At 40.0% G+C, this 27,233-nt stretch overlaps 2 protein-coding genes across 2 annotated transcripts; one reads left to right on the top strand and one right to left on the bottom strand.

The window, feature by feature from the left end:
- Positions 1 to 2,936: 2,936 nt before the first annotated feature.
- LOC137272931 (bis(monoacylglycero)phosphate synthase CLN5-like) lies at positions 2,937 to 8,801 on the top strand. Its single transcript, XM_067805354.1, has 5 exons — positions 2,937 to 2,947; positions 3,485 to 3,641; positions 4,441 to 4,657; positions 6,683 to 6,772; positions 8,446 to 8,801. The coding sequence occupies exons 1-5, from the start codon at positions 2,937 to 2,939 to the stop codon at positions 8,799 to 8,801; spliced, it is 831 nt and encodes a 276-aa protein (XP_067661455.1).
- A 3,122-nt stretch (positions 8,802 to 11,923) lies between these two features.
- On the bottom strand, positions 11,924 to 24,722 carry LOC137272930 (cytoskeleton-associated protein 2-like). Its single transcript, XM_067805353.1, has 11 exons — positions 24,639 to 24,722; positions 23,910 to 24,024; positions 22,653 to 22,757; positions 21,616 to 21,924; positions 20,772 to 20,828; positions 19,567 to 20,172; positions 18,207 to 18,354; positions 16,862 to 17,023; positions 15,862 to 16,032; positions 15,365 to 15,654; positions 11,924 to 15,034 (listed from the first exon to the last, which is right to left on the bottom strand). Exons 1-11 carry the CDS (start codon positions 24,673 to 24,675, stop codon positions 14,827 to 14,829), a joined length of 2,208 nt encoding a protein of 735 aa, XP_067661454.1. The 5' UTR covers positions 24,676 to 24,722; the 3' UTR covers positions 11,924 to 14,826.
- Positions 24,723 to 27,233: the final 2,511 nt, after the last annotated feature.

The following is a 27,233-nucleotide window of genomic DNA, read 5'->3' as shown; positions in this document are numbered from 1 at the left end:
AGCGAGGGAAGTACGTTGCCGGCCTTTGCTCGCTTCGTTCACATCTAAGAATACTTGTCATATTCTATATGCTGCGCAACTCCATTTACGCTACATTTTGCCTGTGATCTACGGGTCTAATGAGTGGTGAATTGTTTACCTCAATGATCCAATCAGGTGTCTACGCTGGGAAATTGAGCGTACCAATCACAGCTCACTTTCGCTTCCTATGTTATCTAGCTGATTAAACACAGTGACACAAAAATCAATTAATCATGCAGGTGTTCTCCGAAAAAGACAGAAGGAGTTTCGTGCATATTTTAAAGTTTTTTTGAGTTTCGGACCTGTCAGTTTGTATGCATGATTTCGAAAAAGTCTGAGTCACAGCGCGAACAAACATTCGCAGTTGCGGCCGCGATTTATCTGTTGACAAGCTCGGTTGTAACTTGTAACGGCGGCTCAGCTGATTGGCTACTATGAGAATGCGGAGCCGCCAGCAAAGGAGGATAATAAATATGTAGAGCTACCACACATGCATCCAGGGTATCGTGGAGACTTAGCAGAACGCATACCCTGAAGACATCAGGGAGGCTGATTGCTAGTAGCAACAGTAACTCTTTCTATTTGCTAGCAGCAACTCACAATTGCCAAGCACGTGTTAGTACTCGTTAATATTTCCTGGGCCACGTGGAATTCCGGCGGATGACTTTGCAGCACCCATTTCTAAAAAAATGCTGACGGTATTTTGCGTCGTGGTTAGTACAAGTAGGAATTGATGCCGGTTTTAAATTTGCAGATTGTACCGGTACAGTACGTGTTTAATCCAAGGGCACAATTACAGATTTTACCTGTATAGACAGGATAACATTTAACTTGCATTTAAGTTCAGGGTTAAGGGAAAAAACTGGATCCTCTACCTTCATAGTTCGACAGTATCTGTTCTTCATAAAGCCGTAAAAGGCGACTAACGGGGTCGGATGGTCATGACTCGCTGTTGACATGTCAATTGCGCAGATCGATGGTGTTCACTGGATTGTCTGGTCAACCCACTAGAGCACAATTGATGACAAGAAAATATTACAACCTATATGGGTGGTTTCGATGGCATCTGTAACAATTACAATGCACGAACACTGGTGTGTGAGCACCATATCTGTCAACTGACATGACTCCGCGGGTGACACCAAAATTAAGATTAATAAACTGAATACGGCGTGAGAAACAATGCTTAAATGATATTGCTTGGGTGAAAACAGTAGGGCGTTTGTGGCATCATTTATGACTGTATTGATATGCATAGTTCACAGTTATGTTTACCAATTAAAAACAGAGGTCCATTTACTCGGAGACAAGTGTCAAAATACCATGAATCTACTTATTTAAAATGTAATGATTTAGGACCTGTTTGAACTGTAAATTAAAATATTTGAGCTCTTGTACTTTTAAAAAGCACTGGTCTCACACACATCTAAAACAAACACGCGCAGTCGCACGCCCCTTTTGTGGTGATATATTCCTTCGAAAATGATATGCACAACATAATTCTTCACGCTTAGGTTCCACAAATTTTTCCATTTTTAAAATAGATCCCTGGTTCTACTGACGTGCCACCACGAAACAATTCGTTTTATTGGCTATAAGCCCTCAACATAGTGTTTCATCGTGTTTCCTACTGCCTACCAACCGTCCACTGTACGCAGCTTGTATGATGCTAGACGACAGAAAGGACACTTTAACATTGATTTGAGAACATCTGTTGACATCAAGTATATGGATTGGTATGTTCAATGGAAATGCGGAATATGAAATAGTTTCGTGCTACATATGATCACAGAATTGTGTAGAGCCGGCGACAGTTGTGGATATGTAGCATGTGTTCGGATACTGAAGCAAGTATGGACATTGAGACTTCAAGTTGCGAATTCATTGAAATACTGTCATATTTATAGACAGATATATACGGAACATTATCTATTCGCCTACAGATAAAGCTTAAAATACACTTACCCATGGTTAATATATTGATATTTATCAACCCTAGTTTGCAGTTCAGGTTTATCGAACTACCGTATATATACATAGAGACGCAGGCAGGGCAGGGCAGGGCAGGGCAGGGCAGGGCAGGGCAGGGCAGGGCACGGCACGGCACGGCACGGCACGGCACGCGTGGTTAATATTGTGAATTTTTTAAATTCTTGTTCACCGTGCGGGTTTATTGAACTACTACCGTATTTACAGGTAGACACGCACGGGATCTATTCACATGCATAAAGGAGGATTCAGATCTAGCTTAAGATACAGATTCACGTGGTCAATATTTTGTTATTTATCAGCCCTGCTGTAATTTTTTGTTTCATCTTTTCAAAGAAAAGGTGTTCTGTAAAAAAGGTATCTTTAATCACCAGCCAAATGATTTCGAAATAATTATTGATTCACAACAATGTTTGTTTTCGACAATTCTTTTTCATAAGTATGTGAAATCCTTCTTGTTCAAGATCATAGTCTTAAAAGGAATTCAAAACACCGTTCACATTCTTCACATTTGCGAACTCTGGAGTTTAGAAAAACCTACATGCCACATAGACCTACTCTGAAATGAAGGCTTCTTAAACTTGTGTTTGTTTGTTTGTTGTTTGTTAACCACCAGACTTAGCAATATTCCAGCTGTATAAAGGCTGTCTGTAAATAACCCAGTCTAACCAATCAATGAAAGACGTTGTGACAAGCTTGTTTCGTTTCAATAACATTGTTAAACTAATTGAATTGAGAACAGTTTGATGTGAATAAAATGTTTTCCTCTCACTGGACTGCATGGTTGCCCAGCAGGCCTTCGTTTGATTAATTTCTGAAATGTATATAAGCCTGTTCACTGAATTCCGAATGTTGAAATCATGGATATTGTTTCAGTGTGTTTGTTTTGCGTTGGGTTCTGCCTTGCCAGTGGAACGGAATGGCCGATGAAAAACGCGTAGGTATATATTTTAGTTTAAATCACACCCTTCAGGGCGGTGGTGGTGGGGTAACGTGATTGTTACAGCGTTCTCTCTTCACGCCGAAGACCAGGGTTCTATTCCCCAATATGGGTACAATGCGTGATTGATGACGATGGCAAGCGTTGACCAATGAGAGGGCTTGCTTTCACCAAATCCCCTTTTATGTGGACTTATCCATCCTTGCTATCATCCTCCATTTATGTCAGGGCCGTTTTGTTGAGTGTCAAAATCGGCTTTCAATCGACGTGAAATAACAATAAGGAACTAGTAGGTGTTACTAGTGGTGATCGATAGGTCAGTCACCCATGATTATGTTTAAATAGATGCACGCGATGGTAGCGTGGCGATCAGCAAAGCAGGCGGGTTGGGTACGTCGAAGTGTCCGGCCTTGTCTAGATATAGTGTCCTGTGAAGCGTTTCACGTCGGGGGGCATCTAATTTTTTTATATATTTTAAAAAGAATCTTTAATCCTCGCAACGACACGAGTTCACATCAGTAATTGTGATTCCAGGCCAATCCCTGCTCGACCAGAGCCCGATCCACGATGCTTTCAGGATGGCTGGTCGTTCTGCTATCAGGGAACAACGGGCATCCCTAGTTTTAGCGATACAGACAAAGTCGAAATCTACCATTCGTCTTCGGAATTCTTGCCGGCAGCTTATGCCCATGTGAGTAAAAGTACCTGTATGAGTTCTGAATAAGCCTGTGTTCACACCTGAATAATGGCGGTGGTTCGCTCATTACGTTGAACATCCGGTTTCAATTACCAACCTGAGTGCAATGCGTGAAGCCCATTTATGGTTTTCCACCGCGTGATATTGCTGAAATATTGCTTTAAATGGCGTAAAACTAAACTCAGTCACTCACTTCTATTCCATAGCACATTTTGAAAGCTTATGGAACCAGCATTTCGGGCAGTGTTCAAGGTAATACATACAATGATTCAATTGTCATGACAGTTATCTGGGAATGGGCGAGATGTGTCGTATCTGTCGTGGTGTGTGTCGTGGTGTGTGTCGTGGTGCTATGCCAGGTGCCAATGGCAATGGTACTATGATTTGAGTGTTTTTCTTTTGAAAATCGACCCGTGAAGATCCAGATAAGGATTGTTTTTCAACAAACCATGCTTGTCATAATAGACGAGTAACGGGATCGGGTAATCAGGTTCACTGACACATCATCGTATACCGGTTGCATAGATCGATTCCCATACTGTTGATCCCTGGATTGTCTGGTCCAGACTCAATTATTTACAGACCGCAGCCATATGGCTGGAATATTGCAGAGTGGGGCGTAAAACACAAACTAACCATACCAACTTTTTGAAAATAACTTTAGGGATCTCAACCATTACACAAACATGTTTAGCGGGTTCTCAAAAGTTTAATGAAATGAAATTCTGACGGTCATCGAGCTTAATAAGTGTGCTGTGGTTATTGTTTTATTTACCGACATATATTTTTCCAGAACATGACCCATGCTTCACTCTACATCAGGAACCTGGACACCGGCAGGAATTACACGCTTGAGTGGTACTCGTTCTTCCATTTAAAGAACTGCAAAAACCCCAAAGTTCTGGGTGAAGACTCTGTCCTCTGGTGCAACCAGGGTGGGTCTTGCTTCATGGACCACGTGGTACCCCGACTGGAGACGGGAGAGCGGTTTCTCGTGGCAACTATATCAGGTGCAGTACTGAGGCCATTCATTCATTCATTCATTCATTCATTCATTCATTCCGGCAAGAATCGGCTTTACCAATCCATTCTTGTTGTAAGAGGCGCATAACGGGATAACTGGATGTCACCCAATCCGATTTACGTAGATCATTGATTATGCTGTTGATCACAAGATTGTCTGGTCCAGACTCGATTTTTTACAGACACTACATGTAGCTGGAATATTGCTGAGTGCGCCGTTAAACAACCACCAAACCAAAATCATACATTCATTCCTTTTTGGGGTTCTTTTTACAAAAAAAGATGACCAGATGAACGAACCGTTGGTTGTGTGAAGAAACGCTTTAAAAATAAAACCAATTTTGATATAATACTAACTGTTTCAAATTGTTGTTAACAATCCACAAATGATTGATGAGTTTCATATTTTTGTCATTACTCATTAACCTTTGAACATGATTTAACTTCACCGGTGAAGAAATAAATAATATAAGAATATCGCATGAATACATAATACATACATAAATTCAGAGTAGACAGGTCTTATTATGGCGGCCTGGCAAGTACGGAGCTTTCTCCGTGATTGACTGTGAAAAATGATCATTAAAAATATATTCATCAAAACCCGAACATCATCCAGTTTAAAACATCTGCATTGAACAGGGAAGTCGCGAGTTGTAACATCGAACCCTGTCAGTACACAGGGAGACTACTCGTCTTGCCATGTCAGCTGCTTACCTTTGAGTCACGGTAAATATCTTCAAGCACTACCCGAAGGAGCGCCGGACACCCATAGCACTGATTTCACCGTCTCCATCACAAAGAGGCAGACTGTCTATTTAGTCGTTAGTAAACGCACTCGTAAATGTAATAATGCTTCGAAATAATGGTCCGAACGGAATAAGGTCAGTTTATTAATGATTCTCTCAACCATCTTAATGGTTTTATGCATTACTACAACACAAAAGGAAACGTTCAAACACTCTCTCATTCGTAATTCCTGTTCCTGAACACTTGCTAACACAAAACACACGGCGTTGACAAAGAAAAATATGTGGATTTTACAACAGCGTTCAGTGAAACATCCCTCCATGAAGATTCGGATTGGGATTGTTCATCAGCCATCAATGTCTGACGGATGTCAAACGGGGTGTATTTTAGTTAGGCTCGTTGACTTAGTTGACACGTCATCGTACCCTATTTGCGAAGGTCAATGTTTAGGCTGTTGATTAATGGATTTTATTACTCACCCGTTCAAGATATCACTGTTAAATAATTCTTTAAGTAAGTTATTACACATTGTAAACCAAAAGTCATTGTGTTCTTTAATATGACTGGTTGTAAAACAATGGTATTCGAGACGTAAATTCAGAATGACGTCACAAATGAGCTTCAGATGCTACCTTGGGAACCAGCTGAAACGGGCGGCTGATGACACATCACTGCTGTACCCGTACTCGATGTAAACGAGTGTAGACAGTAAAACACTTTGGTTTACTCTTTTGTATACAATATCGATAAATACCATGCTTACGCCGTCGGCTCCAATTGTCTTTCCGAGCTTCAAATACTCAATAACACCCGGAAATTGGTCATGGCGTTTATCTCCTAACTGTATAATAACATGGCGTGATGCCGTACGTATGACGTTAAAGTGTTTTACAGTTATTACGTCACAATGCTAATACCTCTGTCACAAAATTATTATTTTGCTTGACTCGCGGAAAGCTGCCTCCACACTCGTTGAATTCTTAGGAATGGAGTACTTTGTTCGATATTATTTTGCTAATGTTGGGTGAGTAATAAATAAAATGTTAAACTATGCCCCGTGTAACACCATATTTATGGCTTTCGCTCGTTAGATACCAAACCACTCACTCGTTTCATAAATGTGGCATTACACGGAATATAGTTTAGTATTCTCTATTTATTACGGGTAACATGCTGAAAAGTAGATTTGGGTTTATTTTCCTCAGTTTAACGACTTCGGTAATAAACATGAGGTTTTTGATCACGCCGTTTTTCTTTAACAGGTGCAACATTCAACTCCTTTGCCGACTGGGTGAGACACGACAACAATACGCTGGTCTTTGGACAAATGGACTACATCGCCACGTCTCCAGGTCGGCTACTTTGCTTCCTCATGTGAGTGAGTGAGTGAGTGAGTGAGTTTAGTTTTACGCCCCACTCAGCAATATTTCAGCTATATGGCGGCTGTCTGTAAATAATCGAGTCTGGGCCAGACAATCCAGTGATCAACAGCATGAACATCCATCTGCGCAAATGGGAACCGATGATATGTGTCAACCAACCGATCCCGTTAGTCGCCTCTTACGGCAAGCATACTCGCCTTTTATGGCAAGCATGGGTTGCTGAAAGCCTATTCTACCCCGGGACCTTCACGGGTACTTGGTCATGTGTCATATAGATGTTGCATGTGTTACGATACGGAATGATTTTACGGAGTGAATGAGTTAGTTTACTTCAAATGCATTCGATTGACAAAACGCACTAGGATTAGACCGAAAGTTCCCCAGTACTCCCCATTCATAACAAAAGCCATACTGACATTTTTGTAGCCCAAAATATTTTTAGTTTTCAGAGAGTATTTTCTCATTGGTTCAACTATTTCTTCCTTGCTTCGATTAATTTCTCGTTGCTTCGATTTTGTTTTTCTCGTTGATTCTTGTTTCTTGAAATTTTCAATACGTGAAATTTCAACTATTTTCTCGTTAATTCGAGTATTATCGTCTCTTCACGTTTCTGTCAAAGATTTCTGTTATTTTCTCTTTGTTCCAAGTGTCTTTCAAAAATCTGAAGTGTCAAATATTTTCTCGTTTACTTCAAGTTTTGACAGAAAATAATTGAAGTAACGGGGAAATACATCGAAATTTGAAACAAACATAGAGTAACGGTAACGGGGGAAAGGACTTGAAATTTCAAGATTTGGAAAGTAACTTGAAACAATGAGAAAGTATTCGAAGCAACGAGAAAATACTTGCTGAATACAAAACTATGTGCTACAAAAACGGCAGCTTTAGGCATTCGTTATGATTCATACGCCTAGTAGTCATCTTTCCCAAGACGCAGCAGGGCCAGCGGGGTAGCCTAATGGCAAAAGCGTTTGCTCGTCACGCTGAAGACTCGAGTTCGATTCCCCACGAATACGATACGTGAAGCCCATTCTGGTGTCCCCCGTCGTGGTTTTGCTGGAATATTGCTAAAAGCGGCGTAAAACCTCACTCAATCACTCAATAGTGTGCATTACTGTTACTTTTTTTCACAGTCGTACTTACGTAGCGTCAAGTAGAACGTATGTTTGTTTATTGTGGTATAACGTGAATACGAGGTAGACCCCGTATAAAGCTTTGACAATGATTTTATATCGTATACAAAAATATACGGGGACACCTGTTGACGACATTCCCGGTGTTTTTGAATAGAATCCTAGAAGGGTCATTGTCGAGCTGTCCCATTGCCCATTAACTTTGAATCAGGTTCGACAGATTGTGCATGATTTTGCAAGGGCGACAACGCGACAACGCGACAATGCAACAAGGCAAAAGTGTCCGTTCTAGGAAATCCATAGCTTTGATTCACTGCAGTGCGAATCAATTCTGGGAGCCTTGTGGCTAGCGCATCCGCTCGTCACGTTAAACTGTGTTCGATTCCCCACATGGGTACAATGTCTGAAGCCCCATTTCTGTTGTCCCGAACCGTCATATTGCTGGATTATTTCTATAAGCGGCCTGAAAACATACTCACTCGCCAATCATTTTCTTGTGCCCTCCTGCAGATGGACAACTGTGGTTTGAAGCAAATGATTGTGGTACGTTTGTAATACGTGCGTACGAGGCACTGTCCGCCTTGGGTGTGACGTTCCGCCAGGCTAGGCAGCCGTACTACTCTCGCAGTTACATCCTAGCGAAGCAGCCAGCATTCCTCGGCAGCGAAACAGACATCTTTGGCCCAGCCGGTAACCAGTCGCTAGCCAGGAACCTCGTCAAGTATTACCAACTAGACGACCGTACAAAGTTAAAGATGGAGTATGGTTACATGTACTTCAATCAAGCCTACTGGAACTACACAAAGCTTGACACTCGTCATATAATCACCAATGTGGTGATTCCACTTCCTGGTGGTTCGTCATAGTACATCCGACAATTCCGTTTTGTAACTGTTGAATGTTTGCATTTATGCTTAATTGTAATTATACAAAGTAACTTGAAAACAATGAGAAAATATTCGAAGCAACGAGAAAATAATTGATGAATAGATCATATCGAGCGACTTTTATGTAGGGCCACTAACACCACCAGACTGCACAGTGTTATGCGATGGAGATGTGAACCAGCGAAAGTAGACGATCGATTTCAATGTCTTATTAAGTTACTCTAACCACTTCAAACATTCTGAATGAAACGGATCTTTTTTATATGACTATACCAGCTTTTAAAAAAGGTCTAACTCTTATGTGTACATGTTAGTGTGTGACAACAAACTAAACGTCCTTAAGATCTTTTGTTGTTTCTTCAAACTCACGCCCAGCATCCAGCAGATGAGGCATGTGGTCAATCTGACAGCAAAAGCTTGAGCTTGGGCATGGAATAGGGTCTTCAGTGTAATGTTTCAGCGACACGTGTTTGCCACAGTATGGGTTGAAGGCATCTTTAAAACTCTTCAGTGACACGTGTTTGCTACAGTATGGGGTTGAAGGCATCTTTAGAACGCTTCGGCGACCCGTGTTTGCTACAGCATGGAGTTTTATGCATCTTTAAAGCGCTTCAACGACGCGTGTTTGCTACAATATGGGGTTGAAGGCGTCTTTAGAACGCTTCGGCGACCCGTGTTTGCTACAATATGGGGTTGAAGGCATCTTTAAAACGCTTCAGCAACCTGTGTTTGCTACAATATGGGATTGAAGGTGTCTTTAGAACGCTTCAGCGACCCGTGTTTGCTACAGCATGGAGTTTTATGCATCTTTAAAGCGCTTCAACGACACGTGTTTGCTACAATATGGGTGTCAGGCGTCTTAAAACGCTTCAGCGACACGTGTTTGCTACAGCATGGAGTTTCATGCATCTTTAAAACGTTTCGGCGACACGTGTTTGCTACAATATGGGTGTCAGGCGTCTTTAGAAAGCTTCAACGACATGTATTGCAGTGGCCAGTAAGGGTTTCGAGCACCAGCATGACATTCTGACGAGGGCAGTTACGTTAGTGAGTGGATGAGTTTAGTTTTACGCCGCACTCAGCATTATTCCAGCTATATCGTGGCGGTCTGAGAATACTTGAGTCTGGACCAGACAATCCAGTGTTCAACAGCATGAGCATCGATCTGCGCAACTGATAACCGCTGACATGTGTCAACCAAGTCAGCGAGCCTGACGATCCGATCCTTTTACGCCTTTTACGACAAACGTGGATTACTGAAGACCAACTCTAACTTGGATCTTCATGGTTTCGTTTACAATGAGCATCACTAGGAGAACCCACATCTCATGACAAGAAAATACTAGCAGGCCTAACACTTTCACTTACATCATTGCTGCCACATGCATGATTGTGGTGAAATATGTGACCATGGTGTGAATAAACCCAACATCAAGTGGTGTAAGGATTCGAACACATACTCAACAGATTCTGGCAGTGATCAGTTCAGTAATCAACAGCATGAGCATCGAACTGTGCAACTGGGAACCGATGACACGTGTCAACCAAGGCAGCGAGCCTGACCACCCGACCTCGTTAGTCGCCTCTTTCTGACAAGCATGGGCTGCTGCAGGCCTAGTCTACCACGAATCTTCACTGGCCATACGTTAGTGGCCATTACAGTGCTTAAATATGCCTTTCGGGCGAGATTTGTGGCCGTATGATATTTGACGGTCAACAGAAACCGTATAATAGATAATCTATTATATGCTCTATGATCAGTGTATGAAATAATTTTTTCAGGATTACAAGTAAACCGGGCTAGGAAGTTTTAAAAGTTACTACCCGGAATGAAAATTTACTAGCCAAATTAAATAAAGATACAAAACTCTTAAAAGCAGTTACTTATTACTTCGATCATAAAGTTCAAAGTTAAATATCAGCGTTACATAGTGTCGGGACCACATGACTCAGCACAGATTTCAGGTTTGTAACTATTCAAACAGTGGCAATCCAGCTAAACACTCTGTGGCGATGCTTTCAGTAAAACCATGCTCACTACTCCACAGAAGCCTAGACTTTAACACAACCAAATCCAACTTCTCTTGGATGCAGGCAACCAGTTCTACCACAACAATGTTCCCAAGCCTTAACTACCAGACCTCTTAGAACTATGAGTTTACATATCAAAGACAGAACTACTAGGGCTGGGGTCCCCTGTTTCTTGGTATCCTAGCCCTACAGTAGACTGGATGTCAGAAATGACTATCAGTTACCAGATAATGATGTCTCAGTTGGGAAGCACCTTTCTTCTTGCAAAGAGTGACAAATCAATAAAAGGTTTGGTCCAGGACCAGGCATAGCCTTGAAAATTCCAGTATAATTTACCTAGACCAGCTGTGATTCCAGAGTTCTTACATTGATTGGGTGATGGAAGGGCACCTGCTGCCTGGGCATCAAGAGTTTCATAAGAGATCATTAGCAGTATTTTTCCTCAGTCAGCAAAATGTATAATGAATAAAACAATTCAAACATTTACAGTTGGGAATCTTGTGAATGAGACTACAACCACATGGAAATATGAGAGATGCTGTCATACCCTCATCAGGTTGTCTGATTGTAGGACACATCTCCTTTAAAATGCTTGAGTGAATGAGACTAGTTTAAGCCAGTCAGAAATATTCCAGCCATATAGTCTTGGTCTGAAAATAATCGAGCCTGGATCAAACAATCCAGTGATCAACAGCATGAGCATCAATCTGTGCAATGTGTCAGTCAAGTCTGTAATCCTGACCATCGATCCAGTCGCCTTTAATGACAAGCGTGGATTACTGAAGACCAACTCTAACTTGGATCTTCATGGGTTTGTTTACAATGAGAATCACTAGGAGAACCCACATGTCATGATAGAGAAGATACTAGCAGGCCTAACACTTTCACTTACATCATTGCTGCCACATGCATGCTTATGGTGAAATATGCGACCATGGTGTGAATAAATCCAACATCAAGTGGTATTGGATTCAAACACATACTCAACAGATTCTGGCAATTTACATTGCAAATCTGCAGTTATGTGTATCCTGGATAGAATTGTTCACAACAAAACAAAATATCACACATACTGTTTAAATGTTTATAACATATTGCACTTTATACAGGTTAAAAGAGCTTTAATATCTAAACTGTAAATATCTTAAAACAAAACAACAAAGCAGAAGCTGTCTTGTTACTTGGAATATTGCCATGGTAATTTGTAAATAAAGAAAAAACCATCAAACTATCCCATCAAACCATTAAAACTAATTTAAAACACTCATTTCACCAACCCTCCCTAAAATCAAATGAGAACTTTTCATATACACTGATAGGGATTTTGATTTTAGTGAGAGTGGAGTCTTTGTGATTTTTTTTTTGTGTGAAGCTTTGCAATGTGTCAGATAATCATTTTATTGTAACAAATGATCCCATAAAAAGTGTGTAAGTGTTCCACTGAGGGTTTATCCTCTTTCACCATAAACCATGTGCTGTTTTATCTGCTAAAAAGAACTGTACATATCATTTTCCATGAATTGGTCAAATGTCACAGAAACTTTGTGATTATGAAATTGATGTAACAGAAAATTCATTCATTGTCACAGATAATTCCAAATCACCAAACATAACTGACGGGGGATGATTAATCCAGTCTGGGAACTGAATCGGATTTGGACGTCATGTTAATAAATTTTAATTCAACTCTCTTGTAATATTGATTTTCTGTAACCAAGTTCCCTATCAGTGATGTAAGAAACTAAAGGTGACAAATTGAAAAATTTTCACCAAACCCACCATTATGAAAAGTCTGTGTCACTTGCAACAGAACCATTATATTGCTTCATCGTAAATCATATCACTAAAGCATAAGCACAAAGTACACACACTTATAGAAAACATGTTTTTTAGCTTTCATAGATACTGAACATAAATGTTAAAAAAGTATATTTTTGCAAAATGTTGTATTAAGAGCTGACTACTATTTCTTGACTAATTATAAACAACAAGTGTTTGCCACTAATATGGCAATGTCCCTTAACGCTAACTAACAATGAAATATTTATCACATATTTGCTACTTCTTATGTTTTGGTCACATGCAAGATGCCTGAAAAGACTGGTGTCTGCATTAACACCCAAAGTGAGCTATCAACATAATTCAAGACATTTTATGTCTTGTTTTATAAGATATAGCATTTACATAAGTTTAAAAGTGGTCAAAGTGGAGTAGTGGCCTTCAAGATAATGTGAAGGTCACCCAAATCAACTGGTGTCAACATAATCCCCAAATGTAGGCTGTCACCAAATTTGAAGACATTGGGTACAACAGCCCATGATATATCACCTTAACAAGGATTTGAAAAGTGGTCAAAGTTTCATATCGACTGATGTATGGGTAATCCCTAAATACAGACTCCTACCAAATTTGAAGACATTGGCTACAACAGTTATGTACGAACAGGCATAGTCCCCTGTTCCGCGTTGCAGACAAAAACAATATATTCTGTCAGAATATAACCTATGGTCCTGTTTCACAAAGCAAACTTCGCACAAAGGAGACTCTACTACTTTTACATAGATTTATGATCCTTTGTGGGACAGGACCCACAATACTATGGAGATATATCAAGTGGTGTGTAACTATTTTTGTGTGTACTGCTGACAAACACAGGTAAAAGACATGCAATATACAAAATAACAAGCATGGTTCAGATGCTTTACTACAGCACCAAACCTTGCATTGTTTAATAACTTGGGGAAAAAGAATCACTGTCACTTTACTCAGATTATGAACCTTGATGATCCTGTCAATACCCGCTGGGTAGGTTTTCTTCAGTTACTGGTACCAGTATTAATCAGGGTTTTCCTCTAATCATGATTAGTAAGCTGTAAAACGAGTGGTGAACCTATATACCCTGGTATTAGTAGAACTACTGCATTTGCCTTTGGTTAGGTATACCATAATGCAAACAAATTTCGGCATATTTTTAATGAACAAAACTTCCATTTTATGACTAGATAGAAGAACAGTATGAAAACTGAAAATAACGAATTTTGGGATTGCATTACAGTAAAAACTTGCTTAAACTGCAGCACCCTTCCCCTCACTACATTAAACATCTCAAGTGTAAGTGGGCATGGCTGCATAACGTCTCCCCTTTCAGGGCAATCAATGTAGTCATCAATAACACAATAGAAGTTGTTACAACACAAAGGTGGAAGTCGCCTACATGTTCTGCATGTTATTACAGCATACAGTCAGTTGGTGTTATTTACATATGTACAAAGGCATCTATACAAAACAGTGACATGTCTTTCAGGACTGCATGCTTACATACATATATATAAAAAAGCACTATGATCTACTAATGTTTTATCATATAACCACTACATATATATATAGCATTGAGTGGGTTAAGAATCTCATCTTTCATGATCACTGTCTGAGTTGGAGAAACACTTAAGATCGGGCTGGACTTGGGGAGGGCAGGACTTGGCTGGGAATGGGGAGGGCAGGACTTGGCTGGGAATGGGGAGGACAGGACTTGGCTGGGAATGGGGAGGGCAGGACTTGGCTGGGAATGGGGAGGGCAGGACTTGGCTGGGAATGGGGAGGACAGGACTTGGCTGGGAATGGGGAGGGCAGGACTTGGCTGGGAATGGGGAGGGCAGGCTACCAGGGATGACACATTAACTCTGCCATAATAGAATGCTTAGCCTCCACACCTGGCAGCCATTGTGTCCACTGGATCCCCATTTCAGTCATAACTTTAGACATTCATTTGGTTATGTAGGCCTTTAGTGACATGACTTCAGTAAAGTAAGAACAAATTTCCTGTGGGGATACTGGACATATCAGCTCTGTCATTACAAACAGTTGAACTCTTCCTCTTCCACCAACTTTCATCTATATCTGGCAGTCAATGTGTCATGCAGATCCCCATTTCAGTCATAAGTATTGGCACAATAAAATGTTTCAGTCCTACAATTTATGCAAACTTTTCCAGGACATCATCAAGAGCATGATTTGGTCTGAAGAGGGCACTGGATTTCTCCTGCTCAGACAGATCACTGATTGATCGGATAATCTTCTCGGAGTCAGTGACATTATTCTGGACACTTCTGCGAGTTGATCGCCTGACAGGTGTCACAACTGGCTGAGTAAGTTGGGGGGTACTGATACTAGCGGCACGTTTCCTGTGGACAGAGAAGAGTGAGTGTGTGAGTTGGGCTTCAGGACAATTTCAGTAATATCAAATTTTTTCACAGATGTTCTGCTTAATGTACGTGGAAAGACCAAAGTGATGCATATATGAGATATTGGACACTTTGGTGAAATCCACACAAAGGGGTATGGTGTTGACACGATCAGGTCAAGCCAGGATTCAAACCCATTGTCCCTACACAAAATATTACATTCGTCAGTCAAGAGTTATCTGAGCTTGATACACATTCATGTTCGAAAAAGATCATGAGTAGATGCATGTTAGATACTTTGACAGATAATCCATCTGTTCTGCTGCTTACCTTTTCTTGAATGGAGTGACATTAGCAACACTGTACTGTATGGAAAATGGTGCTTCAACATCAGGCTCTTCAGACTGGACACGTTTTGACTGCTTCAGCTCATCAAATGCACCATCCTTTGACTTTTTGTCCTCATTTGTGTCCATGTCCTCCTCCTTGTCTTGTCCTGTAATATCTGGCCTCTCTGTTCCTCCTTGCTCTGCTGTGTCGATGATGACAGCCTGACACGTCGCCATGGCCACCATCTCCATGACGATGCTTGTGTTGAGGGCTGCTAGGTCAGATGAAGGCTGCAGGCATCATGAGTGAGGTCATTGTATATGATGGTGCAAAATCATTTCACAGGGTTGATGACTGTTACAACCTAGGAGGTACTACAATCGTTCTGAAATCACCTTGATGTTTGCGGCTTCCCTTCAGTGACCTACAAACCACATTTACAGAGTCTTATGTACAATATACAATACAGAAATTCTAAAGGAAAGTGGAACACTCACCTGTGCCGAATTGCTGATGGCCTGAGCCATGACCTCAGTGATGTCAGCTGGACTTCCTTGTCGCTTGACCGTGTCCACTTTACACCTGTAGAAGGGGGTGTAGTGGCGGGCCTGGGGTATATTGTCATAGATGCTCTGTAGCCAAGCAAGCAAAGTGTCCGTGGGGCAGCCCTAGGGGAAACATACAGCAGCTAAAATGATTCTTCTATAGAAACAATAACTGCTGGTAAGTATTCTAGTAATGGACAATGTGGACATAGTCTGCTCTGGAATCCTAATAGCTCTATTGAATACCTGCAACTGAATTCCTTACATTTGTAGTGAAAACAAGAGAACTGTTCTTCCTTACAAACTTTTACTGGCAAGCAAGGATATGTTGGACTGGTGCAGAGAACACTTTTGTGAGAAGTAGGCTTTACACGGAATGAGCAAGCCCATTTGGCTTGAGAAAGAGAGAACAGATGTAGGCTAGTGCATGTGCAGTGCATAACAATGAAATTGATTCTGCACATAGCTACACATGCCTTGTTCATAGGACTCTCACATGGTGAGTGTAGCAACTACTTGATCGAGGACAACCTGGGGCCTCTTTGCCGACATTGGCACAAGCATGTGTGTGGTACTTATACAATCTAATACGAGTCAATTGTCAGGTCAGTGCTCAACTTATCCTTGTTTGCCAGTAGTGGTTGAAGCTTTCCCCCCCATAGAATCCCTACAGAAATATGCAGTGCCTATTTTGAGACATTATTCCTATGGCATCTGATGCAGACACCACAGAGGGTATGGTGAACAGGAACTCATTCTGTCCCAGTATCAGATCATGGATAACAAGGACTTCATCATGTCCCTATCCTTTTCTGGAACAGAGATATGGGGATAACTCTGTTCCACAATTACATAAGAGGTACACAGATAAGCGACCTTGTCTGTTTCACCATCACATTGAGGTACTGATAACAGGGACCTGATCTGGCTCGTGTTTAGTCTGGAAACTGACCGACTCCACAAGATGGTGACACTCCTGGAGTAGGGCGTCCAGCTGTTCCAGAACACCCTTCTCCACAACCTGGCTGCGTCTCTTCTTGTCCTCCACTGCAGCAGCCTCGAACAGAGATGTCAGATTCTGGCAGACATCGTCTTCTTTGGCCATCTTCTTTTGCTAGATTAAGGAACAACAGTCCAGTCAATGAATTATATATATAAAAGCATTACACTTAACAACAGTCTCAGTTAAAGGAGACATGATGAGGCAAAGAATTTTTGTTCATATTCAGTATGACAGAGAGTGTGCTACAGTACACCTACAGAATACCTGATACCTATCAGCCATATTTTTTAGTGTCATGTCACCCTAACCTGACTTGAACAATTAACCTTACTCTGACCCTGTAGTAAACTCACATGATTTCAAAGGTGACAGAAGGTATCAGGCATTCTGTTGTCTTACCTATACTACTCACATGAAGTTAAAGAACCTTGATGTTTTTATATAGCTATAGTTTATCGCTATATCATATTTACACAAGACTTTAATTAATGTGTCATTATGTCTGTGTCAGGAAGTAGATGTATGAATGAAGCAAATCCAACATGATATTAGATAAAACTATAGTATATCAAAATGGTGTTTTCATAAGACTACTGTCATGACAGAATGAAAACAAAAAAAAATCATGATTTCTTTAACTTTGTTTGAGTAGTATATTTTGAACATCCTGGTTGAACAAGACAGAATGGACCTATGAACAGAATCGAAACTAAGTAAGAAAAACCTGAAACTTTAATAACATGTGGTCAAGTGAGTAAGTGAGTATGGTTTTATAGTGCTTTTAGCAATAATCCAGCAATATCACAACAGGGGACACCAGAATTAGTCTTCACAAATTTGCGGGGAACTGAACCCAGGCCTTCGGCATGACAGGCAACCACTTCAACCATTTTGCAGCAAGCTACCCCACTGCCCATGAGTTGAAAGAATGAAGTGCAGCCTGCTGCAGTGAAACCTAGGGGCACAAGTATGGTGTGGATATCCAATGATCAAACTTCATACAGATATAGTATCTGATCCAATAACAAACAGAACACATCACAGTAGTAACTCTGGGATGCCCCATACATCTGTTCCAATATGCTAGTGGTTAAACCATTTGCTCATCTCACTACAGATCCTGGTTCTATTCCTTCCATTAGTAACAATGTGTGAGACCCATTTCTGGCATCCCTGCAATGTTATTACTGGAACATTGCTGAAAGTGGGTAAAACCATACTCATTCACACAGAATTCTGTTTGTTGCTATTTCCAAACACTGATTGGCGTGTGAAGTAAAGTGAGCTCCAGCACCTGTAATGACAGCTCCTGAATGGTGATGGATCTCTTCAGTTGGGAGTCCTGCTTCTTCCTCTCTGACATAGCTGCATCAAAACACATCAGATGCCGGAACTTGGAGGGAGTCTTCCCCTTTGCTTCCAACCATGTGTTCAACTTTTGTCTGTCAACATATGTTGGTATGACAAGTGATGCCTCTCCATTGTGGTGTCAGCATTTCAAACAGCGTGTCATCAAAGTAAATGTCCATGTCTAGTGTGCCATTTCACTCTCACGTCTATACAATAGTATTAAATGATGACCACCTTGTTCAGAATATGACTGGATTTATACTCGGCACAGACATGGTACAACCATGTTTGTCCCATTCTTGAACAAAACAAATAGCGTTGCCGCAAGTCCATGAAATGATCTATGATATCTGGGCATATGCACAGAATTTTATTTTTCTTCCAGACCTTCATATGACTTGGACTGATGTGGTGACCAGAGGGGAGTATAAAAAAATATTTTAGAAAATGCTGAGAAAGAAATTGGAAATTGTAAGCATAAAGTGAATATTTATATCCTTATCCTATCTCACTGTATGAACTTTCCTCTCTACTTCGACCAAGCGCATAGAAACATTCTGTAGGCAAGACCCAGTTGGGAAGTTGTATGGGATCTGAGTTGGCAATGTCTTGCAGATCCTCTGTGTCATGCATAACTTGTGGTATTGCCGTTAATGAGGAAGAATCATTTATGTCTTCCCAGGGCATGACTAGTCTTTCGTGTGCCCAGCCCAGTTTAATTCCATAGGAAGCCTCTGATATTCCCTGTCTGCCATTTGCCTTGTGTCCATACTATGTTAACAGAGAACATTTCAGCATCCAAACTGGCTCAATAAGACCAACGGTGAGGCCAGTCACCTCATCCGATACAATCGACACACGGTGGCAATTCATCAGTGGCAGAAAAACTACTTTTGTAAATGTCATAGTGTTATCTCTCCATGAAAGATTGATTACTTTCACCATACTGCAGAGACGAGTGGCAGACAGAGCATAGCACATGTCTACATTAGTGGGCGACAAGAAAGAAAATGACAGTAATGGGATGTCTTGTGACCATCTGAGCGCTCAGCACACTTTACAGAGATAATTGAATGTTTCAGCTATAGCAGCAGGTCAGCAGTCCAATGGCAGAGAAAGCAGAAGTGTTTATTCAACTTAACCTACCACAGGTTCACGTTCATAATCGAAGAAAACAGAAAAGTGCATATCATGAGATAGGATAAGTTTAAAAACTATCAATACAAACAAAAAAAAAGGCCTACTTAATTGTAGACTGGGCATAGGATTACACCATAATCGTTTCTAACAATGACTGCAAATACCTCATTGAATCACTGCTACACGCATCCTTTGTCCTCACTGGGGTCTTCCTGAATGTTGAATGATGCTGAACTGGTGTCTGGGAAGGGGTGAGGAACTTCACATGGGATGGTCCACAGGAGCTGTCTGGATCCCTGGATGAAAAGGGAGTCTTCCCATTGGTCTCAGACATCACTGCCATAGCAGGCACACAGGATTTCCTCTTCAAGATTCCCACAGGTCTCTTGGACATGCCAGCCGACAGTCTTCGCCTGGTGCCAAGGCTTTGGCGACGAATTTCGTTGTGCGGAAGCGTTTTTTTCATAGTGCTGCCGGGTTGTTGCCGTTGCTTGGTTGAACCGACCACTAAGACAGGTTTCCTCACTGACACTTTGGCGACCTTTGGGGCCACCTTCTTGGCATTTTCGTTGGCCTGAGTCGGCTTGACCATTCCACGATAGGACAGTCCCACTCTGGTGCCAGGCACAGGTTTGGAGGGTTGAACAGAGAAGGTAGCTCTCCTTTCCATGCGTTTGGGAACCATGTGAACTTTGGAGTTCATATCCTTCTTCTGTACAGAATTTGGGGCAGAGTGGACAGGAGGTCTTCTCATGCCCCAAGTCTTCAAGCTGAGAATAGTGTAATGGTCAAATTTAATTCACCAGGGTACTCAAAGAGTCATATCATAAACGGCATCACCATCATCATCTTTCTGATCATTCCGTACAGGATTCCGCAAAGTAATATGAAAAATCTAACATACAGTCAAGTCTAATTAATCCGACCCATGTTTATGAGACAATCAGCTTTATCCCACGCTTTTGTTGGTAGCAAACTGAATAAAAGTAACTTAGACTCATTTATTTATTCTGACATCCTTGTTAATCCAACAGTTTGATGTGCAACAGACGATGTCGAATTAACGAGACTTGACTGTATTGAACCTTAAGTTGGTCTAAAAAGGTTGATACATATATAGTATGCATCATAACAGTTCACAGACATGTTCCACTGGATATTCAAGCACACTTCAGGATGTACAATATAACATGCTTCCCATTAAATGTACTCGTACAACACAAATAACTGACTTTCATGGGGTTTCATTCAGATGGAAACACAGAAACATGCTTGTAGTGACTGTCACAGATGCTCCTGAGGTTCATGTTTCACTGAAGAAAATTAAGTAAATTAATTAGTGTAATCCAGAAAGTTGTTTGATATTTACTTGGCCTTGGTCTTATCTGTGGCTTTTCTGTCCATTTTCCACTGAGAAAGCCTCTCCCTGGAAAGTAAGCAGTCACAAGTAGTATTAATCACAATAGTGCAACACTTCTGTAAACTGATCTGGAGGTACAATAACCATTCCTGTGCCATCTAGTAATTCTTTCCCTTTGACATGAATAAGATTTCGGTATAAAAAATAGATGTGATGATCAGAGCTAAGATTTACAATAGTCCTTGCAATGAATTATAAAACCATCATGTAAGTAGTGATCAAAAAAGAGTCTCATTTTCTCACACGACCAGACTAATCTCATTTTTGCATAGTTCAAGATGGAGGAGGCCATTGAGGGTCAAACTTATTCTGAAGACACCAAAACCAATAACAATGAGTGCCTTAATATATACTACTCAAATGAAGTTAAGGAAGACTTGAATCTACATATCAGTAAAGCTATCCTTATAGTTTATACTCTCCTTCTTTGACAGACTAACTATAGTATTATGAAAAATCAGGGTCCCACTCCTCAAAGTGATCGAACTTGACGAAGTGCTAAGCTGATCATAACTCCCACACTTTAACATAAACTTACAACTATCGTAGCGCTACAGTTACATTGAAGAACAGGGAACAGGTGTTCTTAAACTGTTTTTGAGAATACTTTGGAACTTTCTGGCCATAGGACAATGGTACAATAGAGACATATACCCCCTATCTTTCCTGAAAGTATTTCCTTGGATTTACAAACATTTCTCTTCCATATAAAATCCACTGAGCACACTACAAACAGGCATCAATCTCTTTCTCTAATGAAGTGTGATATCTGAACATCTTTGTGACTAATCACCTCATGGTAAGCTGATCTTGAGTCTTTGGCAAATTTGTCTCAATGTGGACAGGTTTGGGAGGATTAGTTTCATGCATCTCAGGGGGAATAGGTTCAGGATGGGTGTCATGATCTTTGCCTGTGGATACAGGAAGGCCTGGCTCTGGTGTGTGAGGCTGTGTACCCTCACTAGCGTCATCCAGCTGCTGAACAACCCCATCTGATCTGTCCCCTGTATCTATCCCATCCACGACAACAGCCTGTGTCTCAGTCTTTACACTGGGTTCGAGTTGGACTGCAACGGACTTCTTTTCAGCCTCTTTCACATTTCTATTTCAAAATACAAAAAATGGAATTATTGGTACTTAGTGTTGTATATGCATGATTTTACTAAAAGGCATGTCATGATTATCCCCCACGACATGTTTTGAAGTTGGGGGTGAGGTGTGGTATTAAAATGTGCTCTGTCAGTTTGTGCACATTCGTCTTTTCCGCACCAGAACTTTAAAACCACTTACTATTTCTTCAACAAACTTGGCACATAGATAGATCTGGTGGTGTTGTCATGCTTTTTTGTATTTTGGGATTTCTGACTAAAATATTTTTTGCGTTTCGATGGCAAAAACTTCGAATGAATATGGTGGTGGTGTTCCTTACCAGAGCAGAACTCAAAAAACTTTAAATATTCCTTCACCATGATTGGCACATAGATAGATCTGGTGCTGTACTCTTGCCTTTTGGTACTCTCCTGATGAGGTTTTGTTTAAATACACAAAAGACTGACTTGACAACATTTCTCACTACCATCATACGCCTACTGTCACAAATCAAAATACTAAATAAGTTTGTAAACTGAAATTAAAGCATGGGTAAATTAACCAGTCATGCATGAAAAACTGAAACCTAAACTTGTAAGGTATAAAGCCTGGATTACTGACATGGGCTAAAAAGAGAAAGTTCAGTGAATTTAGCTGTATGAATCATGTTTATCAGAAAGGTACACATTTATGATTTAGAAAATATGTCTAATTGATTCCTTCAGTATTCAACTGTACTACCTGTTAGAAACAGCAGATTTCGTCACTTGTGACTGCATAGACCCAGCAGCTGAGTTATTTATTTGACTCTGAGGAGCAGTCCGTGAGGGCTGTGATCTTGTTCCCCTAATAAAACCAAAACAGAATGTCAGAAATACCCGCTAATCACATATAGACACCATGCACAAGAACACAATTCATAACAGTGAGTGAGTGAGTGAATATAGTTTTATGCAATATTCCAGCAATAGCATGGTAGGTGACCCCTGAAATGGACTTCACACATAACACCCATGTGGGGAACTGAACCTGGGTATGCTACTGACAAGGAACCGTATTAACCACCATGTTACATTTCCATCCCAAAATTCATTACAGATTGCATAAGTATCCATGGTGATAATAAGTCCTTACATTTGTTAATAATCCATCCAGTGCTAAACAACAAGTGAACACTTCAAACCATGACGCTAGATTTATGCATCTCAACATACTAAATATCATATTACAATTGGCCTTCTGCAACTGATACTTTTTCTAAGAGGAGACTAGTGGAATCGGGTGGTCAGACTTGGTTGATACATGTTGACACATGGTATCAATGTGTGTGAAGTCAATCATTGGATTGGTCCAGACTTGATTATTTACAGACTGCTGTCATAATATGGGAATATTGCTGAGTGTAGCATAAACAATAAACAAACACCCTGAAATATAAGTGAGAATATCATGTGTTTTCTCAGTAGTCACATTAACAATCTAACATCTGAAACCATTATTTCTGATGATGGCCATATGTGATGGGTATTTGAAAGAAGAAATATGCATTAAGTGTCTATATAACAATCAGAAACCATATATCATACAATATGTATAATATTTTTGCTTACAGTGACATTATTTCAGTGTTTATGCAGCACAAAATGGTCTAGTTTGCTAAATCATTTTGTAATGTCGCATATGATGTTATGGATTGAAAATTTCTTAATGATGGCTTAGAGTTATGTAGTGTCTTACATCGTTACCAAGCTAAAAGTGATTGCAACCATATGATGAGAAAGATATATGCATAGTATGTAGTGAAACGCAGAATAGTAACAAAAACAACTACAGGTAATTGAAAACAAATAGCATATCATTTGCATGATTTGAATCAGGACAGGTGGAGAGTAAGAACAACAAATAGCACAAACAAAATGTCATTATACAGGTAAAATAAAGTGTAAACAAGCTGATTGGATGCTCATTGAATACTTACAAAAGAGTGTAAATAATTACCTCTCATTATTTTTCTGAAGTGTTTTCGTGTGAGTATTTTTCTCCCGCAATGGTTTCGTGGACTTTAAGTTTTCTTTTTCCTTTTTCCACTGCTCATATCTTTCCAGATACAGCTCTGCAGACATGAAAATAGGATGGTAACATGTACAGCGTGAAATTGTATAAGAATGCTGCAACATTGTTTAGATTATTTGCAAATTAGCTTGTTTTCCATTTACTCAAATCATGATGCACAGTAAGCATTCTACTTTAGCTTAATATTGTCATCAAAATAGCAGACATTTCTACATTTTGTTTAGCTACTACTGATAGAAAGAATTCCTTCCGTTCCCCCATATCCTTCCTTAAGCAGATTAACAATGTTTCCACTAACTAGTTCAACCCTTTATATTGTACTTAATTTGGAGCTTTTAGTTATTTGTGCGAGTTCTCTAGTTATTGTTGGGTTAGGTTTTGAACTTTTGTTAATTTACAAGTATTATTGGGTATGGGGGAACGGGAGGAACTCTGACCCGTCTGACATTTATGCAAAATGATTATTTTATGTGTACGAAAAGCTGACGAGCCAGACACACTGTCATAATGACATCACACAGTAATACTTCAAATGTCGGGGCCCAAATATCTATAAACGTTCGACAATAAGATATTTGCCGTTCCATGGAAAATCAATAACTTTGTGTCCATGTGCACCTTTACGGTACACCTAATTAAGATCCCATGCACAACCTCTTTTAGATTTGTTTTCCATTCCTTCCTGTTGCATCTTCCTTGTGAACTGTCTATTTGAATGTGAATACGTCGATGTTTTGGTTTTCGTACTTGGCGGTAACGGGAATAATTTGATTTGATTGGGCAATACTGAATAAAGGGGTATAACTCTAGTTACTTTCAAAATTATTCAAGAATTCGATACGGTCTAATGACATGAGTTCGAACCTCGTGACATTCAAACAAAAAATAATCTCAAACAAGTAATATTTTTTTTTATTTCCAGATTTATTTATTTAAAAGACAAATGTCATTTTGTGATAAGTAAATTGGGGTGAAAATGATAAGCATATCGTGCACCCTGCTGGTATTTAACCTCTCAATAAAATGATAATATTTCTTTGAAGCCATGTTAAGTCAGTTCTGTTATACGGTTGCGAAATCTGGGGTTTTGAAAACTAAATCTGTAGAATCCGTTCATGTTATCTGCTTGCGCAAATAACTTCCCGTTAAAGGACCACTAAACTCAATTTTTTAGTACTCTTTTTATCACTGCATATGAAAGACTTTTGGTTAGTCATAAACGAATCACCATTTTCTTTTTAAAAAAACTTGTGGTTAATTAATACCAAGCGCTTAAAAGTTGCTAAAAAGCCGTCTGCTTCTCTCTCGCCCGCAAACGAAACCGTAGACAGGTTACGTAACTCTGTCGCCAGAGCCCTACAGTGACGTCATAGAAGGAGCGGTTTCCAGTTAAATGTATAGAAAATGTGTAGGAAGCTCGTCATTTTGCTGATTTCTCGACGTCACCAAAGACACAGCGAATTGTTGTGTTGCTGTCAATTGTTCCTTGGGGTCGGGTGATGGTGTCGCTATCCACAGATTTCCACCAGACTCCGTAGCTTGTGCTTAAATTGGTTGTTAGTGTGTGCGAAGTGAGCTTTGTGGAACCCTGTGGTATATACTAAATCGGATGGTTCGCACCCTACCACGCTTCCAGGATAGAAAATGGAGTTTCATCGAGTTTATAAAATCAAAACTGCTTACTACACATTGCTGACCAAAAGGATTTTGCATGGATACAACGCTTTTTTCCTCGGAAACGAGGTTGTGGTCGAAGTGACAATATTATCGTAAGCAATATTATATTGACCCCTTATATTGACCGATTCCAAGAGTGAAATTGTTATGTTATAAGCAGTGTCATGTAAAATCCTAATGTCCATCAGGAAAATACACATTTTACTAACAGTAGAAAGTAATTTTGATTTTGTAAGTCGGTGAAAAAAAACTTAAATAGCATTCATCCTCAGACAGGGCGCCGCCATTTTTGAAAATCGTGAAGTCACGGGCTAAAGTCCGTTAGAATTATTGAGATTACGATTTGTTCTCATCAAGTTAGAAAATCAAAACTACTTTTTACTAGCAGTTAAATATGCATTTGAATCATGGCCAAAAGGATTTTGCATGACACAACTTTTAACATAGGGACTTCTTCCAAGGAAGCAAGGTGGGGGGTCGATGTGACATTTATATTGCAAGCAATGTTATATTGACCTCCACCTCACTTCCAAGAGTGAAATTGTTATGTTATAAGCAATGTCATGTAAAATCCTAATGTCCATCAAGAAAATACATATTTTACTACCAGTAGAAAGTAATTGTCCTTTTGTAAGTCGGTGAAAACAAACTTAAATAGCATTCATCCCAAGACCGGGCGCCGCCATTTTTGAAAATCGTGAAGTCAAATCCATTTGAATTAATGAGACTATGTATGGTTTGTTCTCATCAAGTTAGAAAATCGACACTACATAAATATTATTTGAATCATTACCAAAAGGAGATTGCATGACACAACCTGTGACATAACCTAAGCGAGGTCGGGGTCGAAGTGAAAATACTGCGCGATAAATTTCTTCACTTGCTAAATTTACTTGGTTTGTAACGTTCACTCACCAGTATGTGGACACTTGTCAATAAACGTCTTTATACTTGGTCTCATAATCCTAATTACTTTATAATCATACTTGTATGCATTTTGAAACTTAATAAAAAGAAGTGATCTGAGAATGTATAACAGGAATGTAATCTGTAGACATTTCATAGTTTTCCTATATGAATCATAATTCGCACGCACGCCCTAGTGTATGTCGTCTGCATCATTACACTTAGCGACGAAAACAATGTTGAAAGCTACGACAACGTATTAAAAACAAAAATGCAAATATTAAAATTAAAGTTATAGGAGCAATGTCAGGCTATTACCTCCTTCTTTAGTTTCATTGGTTACCCAAGATAGCGCACCTGGCAACTAATTGCATAATGTGCGTCATTCTTTTTAAAAAGTTATTTAGTTAGCCAATAATGAGCAATCAATCAATGTATTGGCGGTTAATCGTTTGAAAGAAGGACGTTGTTTTACATAGACACAGACACGACAGAGTGTATTCAGTATAGATTAGTAAATGTACATATATAAACACTACCTTTTGAGAAATCCCCATTTAAATCCCCATAAAACTAATTAATCTATCAGCGTGTTATCGGTTAATCCTTTGATCGATCCAGACAAAAGAAATGCCAAATGGGGGCCTTTGTCGGGTAATCTAAGTG

The sequence above is a fragment of the Haliotis asinina genome, chromosome 2, assembly GCF_037392515.1.
Source record: "Haliotis asinina isolate JCU_RB_2024 chromosome 2, JCU_Hal_asi_v2, whole genome shotgun sequence".
In the NCBI taxonomy this organism is placed as follows: domain Eukaryota; kingdom Metazoa; phylum Mollusca; class Gastropoda; order Lepetellida; family Haliotidae; genus Haliotis; species Haliotis asinina.
This window is presented reverse-complemented; position numbering and strand designations above follow the sequence as displayed.

Coding starts and splice junctions, on each gene's coding strand:
- LOC137272931 (XM_067805354.1), top strand. Junction 4,658..6,682: donor TCTCGTGGCAACTATATCAG/GTGCAGTACTGA, acceptor TTTCTTTAACAG/GTGCAACATTCAACTCCTTT. Junction 6,773..8,445: donor CTACATCGCCACGTCTCCAG/GTCGGCTACTTT, acceptor GCCCTCCTGCAG/ATGGACAACTGTGGTTTGAA.
- LOC137272930 (XM_067805353.1), bottom strand. CDS start 24,675: ATGCAACAGGAAGGAATGGAAAACAAATCTAAAAGAG. Junction 16,033..16,861: donor GTCACCATCTTGTGGAGTCG/GTCAGTTTCCAG, acceptor TGTTTCCCCTAG/GGCTGCCCCACGGACACTTT. Junction 15,035..15,364: donor GTCACTCCATTCAAGAAAAG/GTAAGCAGCAGA, acceptor CTCTGTCCACAG/GAAACGTGCCGCTAGTATCA.